Source organism: Staurois parvus, unplaced genomic scaffold (assembly GCF_062004578.1).
Source record: "Staurois parvus isolate SC_StPar_1 unplaced genomic scaffold, SC_StPar_1.0 ptg000745l, whole genome shotgun sequence".
Classification (NCBI taxonomy): Eukaryota; Metazoa; Chordata; class Amphibia; order Anura; family Ranidae; genus Staurois; species Staurois parvus.
Window position 1 is genome coordinate 1,831,550 of NW_028318541.1, and position 19,510 is coordinate 1,851,059.

General features: G+C 44.6%; 1 protein-coding gene across 1 annotated transcript in view; it reads left to right on the forward strand.

Moving 5' to 3' along the window:
- The window catches only part of ZFPM1 (zinc finger protein, FOG family member 1), a 150,971-nt gene that overhangs the window by 120,960 nt on the left and 10,501 nt on the right, over positions 1–19,510 (forward strand). The window contains exons 5-8 of the mRNA XM_089654125.1: positions 4,881–5,020; positions 16,345–16,444; positions 16,856–17,065; positions 18,003–18,227. Of these exons, the coding sequence (XP_089510251.1) occupies positions 4,881–5,020; positions 16,345–16,444; positions 16,856–17,065; positions 18,003–18,227 (675 nt within the window). The remainder of the gene's footprint in view (positions 1–4,880; positions 5,021–16,344; positions 16,445–16,855; positions 17,066–18,002; positions 18,228–19,510) is intronic.

The window sequence follows — 19,510 nt, forward strand, 5'->3', positions numbered from 1 at the left end:
TTCAATCCATGGCAGCGTATTGGGTTACCAATGGTTTTTTTGGTAACTGTGGTCCCAACTGCCTTGAGATCATTCACAAGCTCTTCCTGTGTTCTGGGCTGATCCCTCACTTTTCTCATGATCATCCTTACCCCATGAGGCGAAACCTTGCATGAAGCTCCAGACCAAGTGCGATTGATTGTTACTTTGTATTTTTTCCATTTGCAAATAATCGCTCCAACAGTTGTCTCCTTCTCACCAAGCTTCTTGCTGATGATCTTGTAGCTCAGATTGTACGCCCCTTGAGGGTTAGGGACTGATGTGAATGTACAATATATATATAAAGCGCTGGAGCTATATAAGTACCTGAAATAAATAATAATAGTCCATTCTAGCCTTGTGCAGGTCTACATTCTTTTCCCTGACGTTGTTTGACAGCTCCTTTGGTCCATGGTGGTGAAGTTTGAATGGAAGAAAGAGATTCTGTTTACAGGTGTCTTTTATACATATAACATTGTCGTTTAGGAGCACCTTTTTAAATTGACAGGAGTAATCTGTGTACCACATGAGTCTGTGGGAGCCAGAATTATTGTTGGTTGGTAGGGGATCAAATACTTATTTTATTCACTGAACTGCAATTTGTATCATGTGTTTTTTTCTGTATTTTTGGTAGATATTCTGTCTTTATCATTTAAAATACACCTATGATAAAAAAATATAGACCCTTCATTTATTTGTAAGTGGCAAACGTACAGAATCTGCAGGGGATCAAATAATTATTTTCCCCACTGTACATACACAGTGCAAATAAATGATATATATTTCTATATTTTTATGGATTAGGCAATTTTTCTTTATAAACAGGATTTGATCACTATGATTATGTTTAGTTCAGTATTTCATGGTTGTATAGTGTCAAAAAAAGTGCAATAAAAAGTCATAGCTAATAAAAGAAAAAAAAATACAAAACAAAAAAACCTCAGAGGGAGGAGTGCCCCCTAGTGGCTGGATGTGTTATTGCATCCTCCCCATCCCCTATTTTGATGTCTTTCAGCATTATATTATTATTGATCTGTACAGTTGTTAGGAAACCGACCTATTGTCTAGGGAATCGCTCAGACCGTCCCTCAGCACCCCCTGGCTGGTGGGGTTTGTGGACGTCGACATCATTGTGATGAGCCTCCGGTGACCTCTCCCCTCCTCCCAATGAGCCCGCTAATAGTTCTGAAGCTGTTATGATTTCATTTCAGAAGGCCTTTTATCAGAGACAAACAGCCCCAGTTACCTGCAACATTTACTTAATGATCCCACTGATAGGAAATAGTCTGATAATGCGCAGACCAGCTGGCTGGCGTCAACCAATCAGATGGCGGCCTGCGATGAAAGATTAGATTACGGTGGACTGTATTTGTTAGAGTGTTGGTGTCACCGGGAACCAACAATATTGATACAGAGATAGGCTGAGAATGGACTTTGCCTCCTGTGATAATCGGGGCAAAAAGATTATTTTTAACTATTAGCACACTGACTGCTCTTAATATTAATGACTGCAAGGTCAGATGGCTTTTGGCTGGGAAAGAAAAAAGCAAAAAAATAAAACCCAAAAAACAAAAAGAGCTCCGCTGAAGCAGAAAGCTGATTGAGGTGGGTGTATGCTTCACCCCATCCCTTTTACAGTGGGATCCGATAGTTTACGTCAAAACACCAAGCTTGGTTATGGCCGTGCTAGCCAAAGCTTTTTCCAGGAAATTTAAAGTATATCTCTCAGCTATGTTAAAAATCTGCGTGAATAATTCCTGAACTTGCAATATACAGCAACAATATCGTTTATCAGAAAAGCTCCCCCTTTTATCATTAAAACAAGTAATCTTTGAGTCAGTGACTTTGCCTAGGCTGATATGATGTCATCAGTGTGCTGCAGGCAGGAGGAAGCATTTCTTCAGTCACCTCTCCTCCAGTGATCAAATTGCAACATTGTAACTGCTGCAGCCTCTCACTTTGTGGTACACTACAGATACTGCTTTAACCTTGGACGTTTGCTTTAAACTTTGCCTACGTTGTTTATGGCTAGATTCTGCGATCTGACAGTTGGAATCGCCTGCGCACACACTAGGTTAAGTCTTTGCTGGGAAATCCAGGACTCTGGAACATTCATTGTATTTATAGCTGAGCCAGTGTTAGAGCCGTTAGCCCTGATGGGTTATAAAGCTTGCCCGTACAAACATTAAATCACCTTGGTGTATTCCACAGTTGCCACCTCCCTGTATTTCCTGGCCTCATCTCTGCAGCTAAGAGGGGCTTCCTTTATGTTTTCCTCTTGGGTGCCTGGAATGTGATCCCAAGACATTGCAAGTCAACCTCTGTCCTAATGATGGAGGGGGATGCTGAAGTGACCCACTTACAATGCATAGAAGGATTGATGGCTCAACACCCTGACAGGTATTCAACCCATATTGCCACCTGGACCATCTGGATTGTTTTCTTGGGTACCTCACAAGCCATTATCTCCTGAGCTATTCTACCATGCTTGGTTACTGAGGGGAGGCGTGCCCCCCTGACCTGGATACCCAACACTGCCCCGATCTTTCTCTTTGGTCTCTGTTGCTTTCCATTCCTTTCTTTTCCTTATTGCTCACTTTTATTCCCTAATTATCTTCTGCCTCAGACATTCCCAATGAAGCTTTCTCCAGAGGTTGCCATAGGTTCATTACCCCCTATTTGATGGTGCCTTAATAGTTCCAGAGCCAGCACCATTTGGCAAAGACTGGAGCATGGCACCAATTATCTTCTTAGCCTTTTGTAAGGGTGGCATTCTTCCTAATGACCACCAACCTAAGAGGCATTTTTACCGCTGAACCTCGATGAATTTGTTTACTCTAAGGTCTCCCAAGACCTTAAAATGATTTTAATGCTCCTTCTGGGATATAAGGGTTGGGAAAGGCTGCTCTATCTTCACTTTCATGACAACACACCAGTAGACACTGAAGGGTCCCACATATTACACCTTGTGGATTTGGCTTTTTTTTTAGTATGTCTTTGATCAAGGGTGTAGATCATCCATTTTCAGCCAGGGTTCCTTCATAGGTTGCCAAGGTTTTCTTAAGATGTGGCTGGTTGACCTCCCATTTGATGGTGCCTTCATACTATCAAGATCAACACTGCTTGGCAAAGCCATCAGCGCAATGGCAATTATTTTTTTAGCTCTCTGTAAGGGTGGCATTTTTCTCTATTGACCACCTATGTAAAAGGCATTTTTGCCATTGAACCCTGATAAATTGGTTCACTCTAGGGGTTTTCAAAGACCTTAAAATTATTTTAAGGGTTCCTCTGGGGTATAAGGGTTGGGAAGGGCTTCTCTAGATAGATAGATAGATCCTCAAAGAACAGATTAAACGTGTCTGTCCCCCCCACCTACAACCAAAGATCAGCTTCAACAAATCAATTGTGTTATATTCTTCAGCAATCATACAAAGGGTCCCATATATTACACAATGAGGATTTGGCTTGCTTTCTATTATGTCTTTGATCAAGGTGTAGATCATCCATTCTCAACCAGGGTTCCTCCAGAGGCTGTTAAGGGTTCCTTTAGCTGTTACTTGGTTGACCTCCCATCTATTGGTGCCATTTTCTATAACCAGTGGCAGGGCACAAATTATATTTTCTAGTGGTGTGTAAGGAGGGTGTACATCTTACTAATCACCAGTGAAAGGGGCATTCTTTCCACTGACCCCTGATAAATTCATTTTAGTAGGGGGTCCCTGAGACCTGAAAATTATTTCAATCGCTGATGGACCTGTGGAAAGAGCCGCAAATGCCCCTTTAAATGCCCGTGTGTTCTTGCTCTACATGCATCTATTGATACCTGTGTGCCAGTGCGGTGTTCTATCCCTGGGAACGTAACTGCTGTGGTTGCTACTGTGCCTTGTCCCTGTTTGTTAGTTTGTCCTTCCAGCTTCCATGGCTGGTCTTATCAGTTCTTGTGTGTGTTTTCCTTGGTGGGGTCTGATACAGAGAAGATAGATGGATGTTATGACATGGAAAGTGTCAGCCCAGGAGCCTTATCAGCTAAACATAAGTGCACTGACCTCTCTGCTCCCATGTAGGCCTTTATGCTAACAAACAATTCCGATGATTGTCCGACCAAAGATGGCCGCAGGTGGCAGCTAATCATGTCAGCTAGAAGCTGGATTGGCTGGCTGCAGAATGGGGACCACAGGTCCCAACCTCTGATATTGAGGACAGCATCAGAAGAGCGGCCACGGAGGCCCACCAGGAAGATGGGCATCGGTTGTGGTTATTGGCGGTGCAGATGTTATCTGGAAAATGATTTTAAGCTCTGGGTACTGGTTAAATACACAGCTAGTTTTAGGCAGTCTCAGGTAGCTTGCTGGTACAATCTGAACAGTTTGAAAGTACAAAGGAAACTATCCATTAAAGCTGAAATTGAATCTACTTATCTTGTTGTCTTCCTGAGTTCCTCCTTTCCCACCCATCAACCTGGTAATGACATTTTTTTTAATTCTTTCTATTTCCTTTACATACCTTATTTTAGTATAAGTGATGTCATCACTGGGCTGCTCTACGTCTCTATGTAATGCAGGCAGACCTTGGTAACCCTGTCCAGTGGAGATTACTAGTGGCCACTTTAACTCACATTACGTAGGCATGGTCCACTGTTGTCACATCAGGAAACCCGTTCTGAGAAATGCCATGCAGTCACCACTGAAGTGCATTTTGACATGAAGTGGCTGCAAAAGAACAGCATTGCTGATATGTGACAAAGGATAGGAAATAGAGAAAACAAATATAAATCAATAAACCGTAACTCCCTAAACACAAGTATTCTAGAGTCATTGACTGTCCACTGAAAATGTTGACAATCTTGTTTTCTTTTTCTGCAGATGAACTGGTTTTGGAAAACCCATCACCCAGTGGAGTAAGCCAGGTCAGGGCCCAGACTGAACTACACAAGGGGTTAACCTGGGGCCCCTACAGAGGAACCTTTTCAGGCTCTGCCTCTTCCCCGGACCAGTCAGAAGTGGTAAGTGGATATACCATATTTTGGTGCCTGGGGATGGGTATAATCTAGATGAGGATAACTCCTTAAAGGATGGAAGGGTTTGGGTCTATAAGAGGGACAGTTGTGGAAAAGAGAAAGACGTAGAGTTTTGGTCTATAAAAGGCCAGATGATGGGGAGAGAGGGATTGAGGGGTTTGGTTCTATAAGAAGGACAGTTGTGGAGGAGATGGGGACGGAGGGGTTCAGGCCTATAAAAAGGTCAGTTGTGGAGGAGAGAGGGATGGAAGGGTTTGGCTTTATTAAGAGGGACCATAGTGGGGGAGAGAGATTGAGGGGTTTGGGTCTATCCTAGATTGTAAGCACGAAAGAGTAGGGCCCTCTTACCCCTCGTACGTTGTTTGTTATTGTTGTACTGTGCCATGTATTGTCCCCCCCCATTGTACAGCACTGAGCAAACCCTTTGGCGCTATATAAACTCGATGTAATAATAATAATAAGAACAACAGTTGTGGAGGAGAGAGGGACGGAGGGATTCGGGTCTATAAGAGGGCTGTTGTGGAGGAGAGAGGGACAGAGGGGTTTGGGTCTATAGGAGGACAGTTGTGGATAAGAGGAGGATGGAAGAGTTTGGGCCATGAAAGGACAGTTGTGGGGAGAGAGGGACAGGGGTTTGGATCTATGAAAGGAAAGTTGTGGAGGAGAGAAGGACGGAGGAGTTTGGGCCATGAAAGGAAAGTTGTGGAGGAGAGAGGGACAGAGGGGTTTGGGTCTAAAGGAGGACAGTTGTGGATAAGAGGAGGATGGAAGAGTTTGGGCTATGAAAGGACAGTTGTGGGGAGAGAGGAACAGAGGGGTTTGGATCTTTGAAAGGAAAGTTGTGGAGGAGAGAAGGTTGGAGGAGTTTGGGCTGTGAAATGAAAGTTATGGAGGAGAGAGGAACGGAGGGGTATGGGTTTATAAGAGGGACAGTTGTGGAGTAGAGACTGATGTAGAGGTTTGAGTCTATAAGAGGACAGTTATGGAAGAGAGAGGGACTGAGAGTTTGGGTCTAATAGAAGGATGACCAAAAAAATGGCAAAATCTGAGTTTCTGTATTTTGCAGCAGGAGAAAAGCAAAGGGTGGGGGCAGGGGGAGCGGGGTCGTTATCTGCTGCGCTTTAAGGTTAACGCTGGAAATATTAGACGAAAGCAAGCTGGGTTTGTGATAACGATAGAGGGCCGTTATCTCTGCGGAATGAAATCCTTCATTAACCCCTTATCTCCCCCGTTTGGGGTGTTATGATCTTGTGGCGCCACTAGTCCAGACACAAGACAGGCCAATGATTGATTCTGCTCAGATAGTGGCCTGCCTTCCTCCAATACTTCATTTATTGTCTAAATATTTTTGCTGGTGTTTTCAGTGTTCGCCCTGAACGTTATCGGGTGTCTTGATGGTTTGCAGCCCTGCTCATCTCTGCCTGGCTCCCCATCCTGATATCAGGGCAGCTCCAGGAGGGGCAGGATGCAAATGGTCATCCTTAGCACTTCAGACATCCTCTCCACTTCCTCCTCCCTCCCCACTCTTGGCTCTAAATCCCTTTCTTCACTAATTGTCACATCCTCCTCTGTGCTCCAGGCCTGTCCTCCGAGTCATTCTGCTGGTTGCCTATCCACCCAACTCTGCACTGCTGGTGGGAGGATTGCGGTTCGATCACATACATGATTTTCCGTCATGCTATTGCATCATCTCCCAGATTAATCAAATGGTCATCTGAAATTGATAACTACAGATGCATTCATTTATGCTACAGATCTGTATAAAGAACAGTGAGCCACTCATACCAGTCTGTGCACCAGAGGAGCTTACACTCTATCCCCCCCCCCCCCCAAGTCAAACACTATTATTATTATTTACACCAATGAGCCATAACTTTATGACCACCTACCTAATATTGAATAGGTCCCCTTTTTGCCGCAATAAAAAACAGGCCTGACCCACCCATACATGGACTCCATTAGACCTCTGATGGTATGCTGTGGAATTTGGAACCAAGAGTCGGTAACTGATCCTGTAAGTCCTGCAAGTTGCGAGGCACGGCCTCAATGGTTCAGACTGTTTGTTTTTTTAGCACATCAACAGATGCTCAATTGGATTGAGGTCTGGAGAACTTGGAGACCAAGTCAACACCTCAAACTTGTTGGTTTGTTCTTAAAAATATTATTGAACCATTTTGCAGTGTGGCCAGACACATTATCCTGCTGAAAGAAGCCACAGGGGATACAGTTTCCATGAACGGGTTTACTTGGTCAGCAAGGATGTTTAAATAGGTGTTACATGTCAAAGTAACATTCACATGAATGGCAGGGTTCAAGGTGTCCCTGCAGGACAGTGGCCAAAGCATCACACTTCCTCTGCTGGCTTGCCTTCTTTTGCTTTCAACAGATCAACTTTTACGTTTACCACAGTGCTATACAGAAAACACTGAGTCAGTCTCTGCACCAGAGAAGCTTGCACTCTAATGCCCCCCACAGTCACCCTCTATTATTATTATTATTATTATACAGTATTTATAAAGCGCCAATAGTTCGCTCAGCGCTGTACATTACAAAGGGGGACAGAACATGTGACAGAACAATACCAATACAATGCAAAACATGAGGGGATTGAGGGCCCTGCTCTTTCGAGCTTACAATCTATTATTGATTTATATAGCTCTGACATATACCGCAGTGCTGTACAGAGAACACTGAGCCAGTCACATCAGTCTCTGAACCAGAGGAGCTTACACTCCAATGTCACCACCACAGTCCCTCCTCCATGCCTCTCTCTGCCCATACACATAGCAGGGGTGGGGGTCAGGCAGAGATGGAGTGCCCCGACTCCCTCCTCCATGCTGATCTGTGGCTGTGCTGGAAGCTGTGCCAGGATTTAAAGCAGCCTTCCTCGGATAAGCGGTGCAGCGGATGCAGTCTAGATAGAGTTTCTGATGGTATCAGTAGAGTTCAGAGCAGACACTGACCTCTTTGTTCCTGGGGAAAACAACACATCTTGTTACAGACCTGCCGAAGCAGGGGGAGGAGAGTCTGTATAATGTACGTGGTATATACCCCTGTGCTGTATACTGTATTCCCTGTCCATGGTATATAGCCCTGTGCTGTATACCGTATTCCCTGTCCATGGTATTTAGCCCCGTGCTGTATACTGTATTCCCTGTCCATAATATATAGCCCCGTGCTGTATGCTGTATTCCCTGTCCATGGTATATACCCCTGTGCTGTATACTGTATTCCCTGTCCATGGTATATAGCCCTGTGCTGTATACCGTATTCCCTGTCCATGGTATTTAGCCCCGTGCTGTATACTGTATTCCCTGTCCATAATATATAGCCCCGTGCTGTATACTGTATTCCCTGTCCATAATATATAGCCCCGTGCTGTATACCGTATTCCCTGTCCATAATATATAGCCCCGGGCTGTATACCGTATTCCCTGTCCATGGTATATACCCCTGTGCTGTATACCGTATTCCCTGTCCATGGTATATAGCCCTGTGCTGTATACCGTATTCCCTGTCCATGGTATATAGCCCTGTGCTGTATACTGTATTCCCTGTCCATAATATATAGCCCTGTGCTGTATACTGTATTCCCTGTCCATGGTATATAGCCCTGTGCTGTTTACTGTATTCCCTGTCCATAATATATAGCCCTGTGCTGTATATTCTACTCCCATTACTTGGTACTGTATATACCCCTGTGCTGTATGCTGCACCCTCTGTACACGGTATATATCTGTGTGCTGTATACTGTCTTTTCTGTACACGGTATATACTCGGTGCTGTATATTGTACTCAATATAGTGGCATGCACCCCTGTGCTGTATACTGTATTCCTTGTACACTGTATATACCCTTGTGTTGTATACAGCACTCCCTGTATGTGGTATATCCTGCTGTGCTGTATACCGTATTCCCTGTACACTGTATATATCCCTGTGCATTCACTGTAGTTGATATATACCTTTGTGCTGTATACTGTACTCTGTGTACACAGTATACCCCCTGCACTCCATACTGCACCTTATATACTTGATCCACTACTGTCTGGCTTCCGTCCCCTACACTCCACTGAAACCGCCCTACTGAAAATCACTAATGACCTGCTAACTGCCAAAGCTAATGGCCACTACTCAGTCCTCCTACTCCTCGACCTTTCCGCGGCCTTCGACACAGTCGACCACCCTCTCCTCCTTAACAAACTACACTCCCTCGGCATCAGAGACTTCGCTCTCTCCTGGCTCTCCTCCTATCTATCCCAACGCTCCTTCAGCGTTACCTATAACGTTACCACCTCCCCCTCTCTCCCCCTTTCTGTTGGGGTCCCCCAAGGCTCAGTCCTCGGGCCCCTTCTCTTCTCCATCTACACCTCCTCCCTCTGCAAACTGATACACTCCCACGGCTTCAACTATCACCTCTACGCCGATGACATGCTAATTTACCTCTCCACCCCTCGCCTCACCCCTTCAGTCTCCGCCCGTATCACCTACCTACTGAACGACATATCAGACTGGATGACGCTCCGTTTCCTCAAATTGAACCTTTCCAAAACCGAGCTCCTGATTTTCCCCCCAGCCCGTGCCCCCCCCCCCCCTCCATCACGACCAACAACTCCACCATCAGTCCCACCCCACAAGCCAAAGTCCTAGGTGTCACTCTAGACTCAAACCTGTCCTTCCAACCCCACGTCCAATCATTGGCAAACTCATGCAGACTCCACCTCCGCAACATCTCCAAAATACGTTCGTTCCTAACCCCAGACACTACTAAACAACTCGTTCACTCCCTCATTATCTCACGTCTGGACTACTGCAACTCCCTTCTCAGCGGCCTGCCTCATAACAGACTATCCCCGCTTCAGTCTATCCTGAACTCAGCGGCCAGACTCATCCACCTTACCAACCGCTCCGTTTCTGCCACCCCCCTCTGTCATTCCCTCCACTGGCTCCCGATCACCCAACGCATTAAATTCAAACTACTAACAAAGACCTATAAAGCCATTCATAACGCTGCCCCAAACTGCCTCACCGACCTGATACCCAAATACCACCCAACCTGTACTCCACTCCTCACAAGACCTCCTACTTTCTAGCTCCCTGGTCTCCACCTCCCATGCCCGACTGCAGGACTTCTCCAGGACTCCCCCCATCCTCAGGAACTCACTACCCCAATCCATCAGACTGTCAACTTCCCTCCTCACCTTTAGGCGCACCCTGAAAACCCACCTCTTCAGGGAAGCCTACCCCGCCCTCACCTAACAGCCAATCTCCTCCACTCCTCCTACCACTCCACCCCCCACAGCCACTTCCTCCTGTACCACTATCCTCTCCCTCCTAGATTGTAATCTCCAAAGAGCAGGGCCCTTGACCCCCTCGTGTATTGTATTGTTACTGTCTTGTCTCATGTACTGTCCCCCACTATAATGTACAGCGCTGAGCAAACCTTTTAGCGCTATATAAATACTGTATAATAATAATATACTCCTGCTCTCTGTACCCCATCTATATCACACTTTATGTACCCCCATGGGGCTCACCATACACACTGTAGCTCAGTGGGAAATCGCTGTTCCCAGGGACTTATCCTTTTGTATGTTCGATAAACTATCAGCAGCTCAGCTTTGCATTCAAAAAATGAAATCAAGAAAGGTCGATTTTGTGTCCGGCCTCTCCTCCTCCACAGCATGGCATCTGAACATGGGGTGAAAAACTCCCATGATTCAATGGCATTGGACCCAGTTTTTTAGGGTGCGCAGTCTGTGACTTTAATGGCCCCCCTCATTGTTTGTAATGAGCCCCTAAACTGAACGATTCCTATAGCGCAAAAAAAGAAAAAAAAGGTGCAAATGTCATCCTGGCCCCGCCCCCTTTGCATTCTCCCAAGATAGTTTTGGCACATTTATCCAATCTCTGATGTATGATCGCAGCAAGAGTCCAAAAACTGCATCCACCTTTTTATTCAGGTTTGTTCGGTTCCTATTGCTGTTCATGGCCTGGGGGCCCATTTTCACTTCATCCTACAACGTCAGTTCACATCAACGCAGAGCTCGAGGAAAAAAAAAAATGACACGATCTATTTTTGCACGCCATTTTTTTTTTTCGCGCTACATGTTCTGCCACTCTTTAACGCATCACAATAAGCGCACAGAATTGAAATAGATGTTTAAAAAAACGCACGACAACGCGCATTCACATTACACGTGTGTTATATGTGGCTGGAATGTTCTTACCAGAAAAAAATGTTTCCCCATGACCACCCATATAATGCCATCAGGGAGGCGGCAATGGTGTGCTTTTGTCAGCCAGAACCTCCAGCCTAAAGATTTGACTCACGTGGTTTTTGGTTTTTTTTTTGCCTAATTGTGGGTGATGTCATGATGGCCGTTTGGCGCTTTGAGTGGCACCGGGGGAAGGTGAAGGATCCAGGCAGAGCCTGTGTGTGTGTGACAATGAGCGCCGTTTTCTGCATCATCAGCAAAGCTCGGCATTTATTATCGCTCCGGGAACACGCGGCCCCCATCGCCGTGATAAGCTGGAGCTGAGTAGCGCCAACTCTCCCCCGTTCGAGGGTCTTAGAAATATTGGAAGGAATAATTAGATTTCATATCGTTACTGACGCAGCCATCTGAGGATCAGCCAGATTAATTTCTCCTTCTCTGCGCTCATTAATATTCATTAGGGACTCGGAGAGGCTGAGTATTTCCAGCGCGGAAACGCCAGGCCTGCTGCAGCCGCTCTGTTTATTCCCATTTCAGAAACTAAATCTAGGCGTGTGGCTGGATCATGGCACATATACCTTCCTGGCGCCTCTGAGGAGTAATTAGCAGTGGAAAATGAGCACTTTTTCGGGTGTTCTGTTTACTGCACCCACAGATTTTGTGAGATTGTCTTATTTGACGTCTGTATTACATTGTAACATTAATCCTTGCATTGACCTATACAGAAGAAGCAATTTTGATGTTATAATGAACAACCTTATCTATCTTTAGTGTTCCGTGTGCAGGCTCTTGAAGTATGGATCAGTTCCAGTGTGAAATAAAAAGATGCAATGGGGGAGATTTACTAAAACTGGAAAGTGCAAAATCTGGTGCAGCTCTGCATAGGAACTGATCAGCTTCCAGGTTTTATTGCCAAAGCTAAAAGTGTTACTAAACCCAGGACCCTGCATTCACTATATCTGATCTCCCTGGACCCTGAATTCACTATATCTGGTCTCCCCGGACCCTGCATTCACTATATCCGGTCTCCCCGGACCCTGCATTCACTATATCCGATCTCCCCGGACCCTGCATTCACTATATCTGATCTCCCTGGACCCTGCATCCACTATATCCGCTCTCCCCGGACCCTGCATTCACTATATTCGGTCTCCCCGGATCCTGCATTCACTATATCCGCTCTCCCCGGATCCTGCATTCACTATATCTGCTCTCCCCGGACCCTGCATCCTCTATATCCGCTCTCCCCGGACCCTGCATTCACTATATCCGCTCTCCCCGGACCCTGCATTCACTATATCTGGTCTCCCCGGAGCCCGCATTCACTATATCCGGTCTCCCCGGACCCTGCATTCACTATATCCGGTCTCCCCGGACCCTGCATTCACTATATCTGGTCTCCCCGGACCCTGCATTCACTATATCTGGTCTCCCCGGACTCTGCATTCACTATATCTGGTTGCCCGTGACCCCGCATTCACTATATCTGGTCTCCCCACAGTACACACAACATGGAAATGCAATTGTTTTAGTAAATATAAACTGCTAAATACCTTTTCTAGTCAGCAGTATATAGCTGACTTCTATCAGTGTCCAGGTGAGCACTGGTTAATCTTGTAGGAGGAGTTTTCATTGCAATCTGACTGTCCTATGAGGCTGCATGACCTGTCTGGACAGTGCTGATTGGCCCTGTGCTGATCACAGGCACCTGTCCAAAGAAAAAAAATAAAACTTTTGCAATACACACTAAACTGAGCATGTGCAGAGTGACTCTTAGAGCTCTGTACTATCTAGAAGGGGAGGATCAGAGGAGAGGATCAATCAGTCTTTTTACAGTGTGGAGGATTAACCCCTTAGGTTCCATAGTGTGTATAACAAGCATGCTTTACTGCATATACAGACTAGATTTCCTGTTGTGGGTTTAGTGACACTTTCATTGAACAAGCTGAAGTTGGAAGCTGATGGGCTACCATGCATAGGTGGCCACCAAATTCTGAGTGTAACAGTTTTAGTAAATCTCCCCCATTGAATGTTAAAAAAAAAATCCTGATCACTTGCGCATAGTAGTTCAATGTTACTATGGTAACATTGTATTGCTTTGGTCACAATGTGCTGAAAAATAAAATAGTAAAAAAAAAATGTAATAAATTAAAAAAATAATAGAAACATTTGAAAAAAAATACAAATTCAATTATTATTATTATTTTCACCAAAGAAATGTAGCAGAATACATTTTGACCTAAATTTATGAAGAAATGTTATTTATTTACAAAATTTTATAACAAAAAGTGCATTTTTTTGTCAAAAGTTTGAGGTGATTTTTGTTTTATTTAGCAAAAAAATAAAAAAACTCAGTGGTGATTAAATAGCACCAAAAGAAAGCTCTATTTGTGTGATAAAAATGATAAAAATGTCATATAGGTACAGTGTTGCATGACCGCACAATTGTCATTCAAATTGCGACAGCGCTGAAAGCTGAAAATTGGCCTGGGCAGGAAAGGGGTAAAAGTGCCCAGTAGGCAAGGGGTTAAAGTAATACTAAGAATGTCCGTCCATCCACTGCAGCCAATCAGAAGAGAGCTTTGATGATCCCAGGGGGTAGTAACCTCCAGAAAGATGGATTCTGATTGCTTGAGGTCCCTTAGCTGTTACATGTGACATGGGATTGTAAATAAACAGCACCTGTCCTCTAGGCCCTATTAAGGACTGGCACAATATTGTCGCGTGTTTGTGCGTGTTCTGGCGCTACGTGCAGATCCCTTTCACTGCGATGGACTGCGCTGTGCGTCACAAACACGGCGAAGTATTGGATGTAGCCAGGGGCGGACTGACAACTCATGGGGCCCCCGGGCAATAGGGGATCATGGGGTCCCTGTGTCCTTGCCCAAACTCAAAAAAGCCTATGAAAAAGGTACCTGGGGCATCTCATGAAGCCCCCTACTGACCCCAGGCCCTCGGGCAGTGCCCGAGTTTCCAAATGGTCAGTCCGCCACTGGATGTAGCACTTTGCCATGCTAAGCCCTGCATGTTTGTAATCCTGAGTTTTGCCACGTTGGTTGCATGTTTTTCGATGCTGCAAAACTGCCCATCTGCTTGGCGTGTTGGAGTGCCATTATCAGCGAACGACACTGCAAACATGGCGTACGCTTTTTTTTTTCTGCATTTCATAAACGCATGCAAAAATGCGCAATTTTGCACCTGTTGTAGAAACAGTCAGATGTGAGTGCCACCTTGAAGGAATAGCGGCAGCTGTTTTTCCTGGAAATTTTGTTCTACCGCAGGGACAGGAGGGAGGCATGAGGCACCGGAGCCTCTGGAATGAACATGCTGCAACCTGCTGATTGGCAGTAGCTGTCGCTCTGTACCGTAGACAGGGTCTCTTTAGCACAGCGAGGAAGACGTTGACCGCCGTACATCAGTGGGATGTGGGAATTGCTGGCGTGGGCACATTTCGGTGGGCATTTCAGCCGCCGTCTGCAAATCGCAGTGTCAGGCCCCCAAGCAAAGTACAGCCTGCTAATATTTCTGCAAATAACGCTTGATCGAAGGATAACGATTCCGAAGACCCTCGCTGCTGGGGCAGGATCACCACCTAGTGGATGGGCTGGGGAATCGCTGAATGGCCCGTCTGTATCATTATTTATTTATTACAGAATATATATATATATATATATAGTACACAGGGGCGGACTGACAACTCATGGGGCCCCCGGGCAGAAGGGGATCATGTGGCCCCTGCGTCCTTGCCCAAACTCAAAAAAGCCTATGAAAAAGGTACCAGGGGCATCTCATAGGGCCCCCTACTGACCTCGGGCCCTCAGGCAGTGCTCGAGTTTCCAAATGGTCAGTCCACCCCTGATTGTACATGCACATCAGTCCCTAACCCTCAAGGGGTGTACAATCTAAGGTCCCTAACTCACATTCATACATACACATACTAGGGACAATTTAGACAGGAGCCACTTAACCTACCAACATAGCTTTGAAGTGTAGGAGGAAATCAAAGTACCTGGAGGAAACCCACACAGGCACAAGGAGGACATGCAAGCTCCAGGCAGGTGGTGCCGTGGCTGGGATTTGAACCAACAACCCTAGTACTGCCAGGCGGAACCATTTAGCCACTGTGCCGCCCACATTATAAGTTATTATTTGTCATTGATGGTGGAAAGGTTTCTATCGGTGAGGATGGTGTTGCCGTGGTTCTGCCTTTTACAAGCTGAAGGAAGAAGTGAAGGTGGAATCTGGCACCAATAAATCATTCCACTTACCAGCCGGGTTGCAATGATTAAATCTGACCTCCAGCCTTCCCTGCAGTTGTACCGGCTCCTCTCCTGGATTGAAAAATACAGATTTCACTGCACACTGTGAGCTTCTCACATTGTGCATTAGAAGATACAGCAAATCAGACAGAGCCCGCCTCGTTTCCTGGTTAGAGGATGTCCAGCATCATCTAGCTCTTTCCTACCCAGCCTGACGGTCCCTGGCCCGCCCCTTTCATTCATTGGATTTCAGTTCTTCCAATCTTGAAGTCTCAGCATCACCTGAGTCAGCTTACCTAGGAGTACCCAACGGTATTGTGATATCTGTGTAACTCCTCCCAAGAGCCAGTCCACTGCTTGCATCAAGGCTGAGGGCTCTTGAAAGGAGTACAGAGGCAGGGTGCTGGGATGTTTTCGGGAAGCTGTGTACAGCAGCCCACCAGCCATGATCTGCCTGCATTGTATAGACAAGCACAGAGACCAATGATGATCTAAAATAAGTTATGCAATAAAAAAAAGGAAAGGTTTTTTTAAAAATATCACTGTGTTGATGAGGGGGAAGGGAATATATATATATATATATATATATATATATATATATATATAAAAATATATATAATATATCCTAGATTGTAAGCTCCAAGGAGCAGGGCCCTCCTATCCCTCTTGTATTGAACTGTATTGATGCTGTATTGTCTCCTTTTATATTGTAAAGCGCTGAGCAAACTGTTGGCGCTATATAAATCCTGTATAATAATAATATATATATAACAGGTTAAACTTCAGCTTTGGTGTAGTCACTCATGATTGTCATACTCTGTCTGTGTCTGCAGGGCGGCGCTCTCTCACTGGAGGTGGATGAAGACTGCTGGCTGAAAAATGTGACTCTCGTCCCCTGTGAGTTTGAAGCCAATTCCGTCCTGTACCGGAAAGGTGAGTGCCCAGACCCCGTGTGCTGCTTTCATGATGTGTTGGAAAAAAAAAAAACTTTCAAATTGAATGTATCTGCCCAATACACTCAATGTAGTCCAGCGCACTTCATCCTGCTGCTTTACACTGAGCCTGGGCAGTTGTGTGGCAATACTAGTTCCTTGGCTTCTGGAAGTGCAAAGTTGCTTCTCCGCTCCGCCCAATGCAGGTCTGACAGTGCCGAATTATGGACAGTGCTGCATGGAAGCACTGTGAACAGTCTACTGAATCTGGCTATAAAACACACATTAGAGTCAGTGGTGCAGTTTTGTAGTTTTTTTAGCCAGCAAAAAAGAAAATGAGGTGAACACCCCTTTAAATGGTCACTCTGCATCTTGTGAAACTTGAAATAACTTTCCATATCTCTCTCTTTAGGGGACCAGATCTGGTGTAAGACATCTCAGGTCATAGAACAAGGTGAAGTCATCCGGGCCTTCCTCATGGCTGAACCCCAAGCCATCCCTAACTTCAGCATAAAGGAGGAACCCGGAGAGACCTCGCAGGAGATCACCAGCCAGCCCGAGTTCCAGCTTCTCCCACAACAAGCTGGTATGGCCGCCATCCTGGCCACTGCGGTGGTTAACAGTAAGTAGTGATTTAAAGTGGACCAGTTATTAACCAGAACTCACCCTTGATGTGCATATAAATGAAACTGTGTAAATACAAAAGGAACAATGTTACTTTGTATCTCTTTATTTCCTGTCCCAACAATGTTTATAAAAATGTTACTTTGTATCTCTCTATATCCTGTCAGTAACACAAAGTAACATTGTTTATAAACATTGCTCAGGCAGGATGTAGAGAGATACAAGTTAACATTGTTTATAGACCTTGATTAGATGGGAGGTAAATACAAAGTAACATTGTTTATACACATTTCTCAGACAGGATATAGAGAGATACAAGGTAACATTGTTTATAAACATTGATTAGATAGGAGGTAAATACAAAGTAACATTGTTTTTAAACATTGCTCAATCTCCCATCTGTACAATGTTACATTGTATCTCTCTATATCCCATCCGAACAATGCTTACAAATAATCTTACTTTGAATTTCTCTATCACCTGCCTGATCAATGTTTCTAAACAATGTTACTTTGTATCTCTCTATATCCTGTCTGTAACACAAAGTAACATTGTTTATAAACATTGCTCAGCCAGGATATAGAGAGAGATACAAGGTAACATTGTTTATGAACATTGATTAGATAGGAGATAAATACAAAGTAACATTGTTTATAAACATTGCTCAATCTCCCATCAGTACAACGTTACATCGCATCTCTCTATATCCCATCAGAACAATGTTTATAAACAATGTTACTTTGAATCTCTATCTCCCATCTGAACAGTGTATAAAAACAATGTTACTTTCAGTTTTCCTGAAAGTGATGCTTTCATATAAAGCCATTTATTTCTTTGGATTGTGCTGGGAATCTCTATTATCTACATGCAGAACATTTGCTGAGAATATGAGCCAACATGGTATATCACAATTGTGAACATCTTTCTTATTTCAGAGGACATTTTTCCATGCAAGGATTGCGGCATCTGGTATCGCAGCGAGCGCAATCTGCAGGCCCATCTCATGTACTACTGCGCCAGCCGCCAGAGCTCCACCTCCCCCACCGTGGAAGAGAAGCCGAAAGATTCCTACCCCAACGAGCGGGTCTGTCCCTTCCCGCAGTGCAAGAAGAGCTGCCCCAGTGCCAGCTCCCTGGAGATTCACATGAGAAGCCATAGTGGTGAGTAAAGACCTGGACAGCGATATGTCCCTGAATTGCTTTTGTTCAAGTTGTACGGATCAAGGTGACTTTCATGTGCCCATTGGCTGTGGGTGCCATTGGGTATTTTTTACCTTAATTTTCAATAAATGTTATTTGAACTATTACATGGCTCTTCTTACATTATTACTCCCAGTTAATATATCTTCTCCCCAACCATTTCATCCTCAAGTAAGGAATTATCACTGGGATGGTTAAACACGGATTTGGAGTTAAGCACGCCAGAGTCATGTCGGGGGGAAGTAACGATGTAAGCAGAGCAGGGGTTCTGATAAAGGTCACTGAAATTGAGGAAAAAACCAGCAGTGTGTGGTCTGGACCAGGGACGGACTGACAACTCATGGGGCCCCTGGGCAACAGGGGATCATGGGGCCCCTGTGTCCTTGCCCAAACTCAGAAAAGCCTGTGAAAAAGGTACCAGGGGCATCTCATGAGGCCCCCTACTGACCCCGGGCCCTCGGGCAGTGCCCGAGTTTCCAAGTGGTCAGTCTGCCCCTGGTCTGGACATTTGTTTGGTCAGGACCTCTCAGCTCCAGAATTCTCCTTATATTAAGTATCTTTTTCATTATCAAGCCTGAAGACTTCTAACTTAAAGCTGATTAGTTCCAATTTTGAATAGGCCCCAAGATGACTGGTTCTCTTTAACCACTTCAAGTCCGGACACTTTCACCCCCTTCCATTCCAGGCCAATGTTCAGCTTTCAGTGCTATCACACTTTGAATGACAAATGAACATGTCCAAAATTTTTGAAAAAAAGTGTTTTTCTTATAAAATTTTGCAAATAAATAATCTTTCTTCATAAATCTTGGCCAAAATGTATTCAATTATCTTTTTAGTAAAAAAAAAAAAAAACCCAAATTAGTTTATAAGCAAAAATTATAATTTATAAATTATAATTTTTTGTAAATTTTTATTTTTTTTTATATTCTTATTTTTGTTTTTTTTTTTTTTTTTTTTTAACATACTGTCACCGTAGTAGTACAGTGTCACCGTAGTGACACTGTACTACTTTTGGGGGGTGAGGAAGATTTTTTTTTTTTACACTGATTGCTTTTACACCCATAAATGCAGTAAAAGCAATGGTTTCTCCTTCTCTCTGGCTGCATTCTTGCAGCCATTGACAAATACTGTGAGAGCTGTGATTGGTCACAGCTTGTCACATGGTACAAGGCTGTTGTGAATAGCCTTGTACCATGTGACCTCTGTTATCATTCACAGATTTCACAAGTAGTAAGCAATGATGT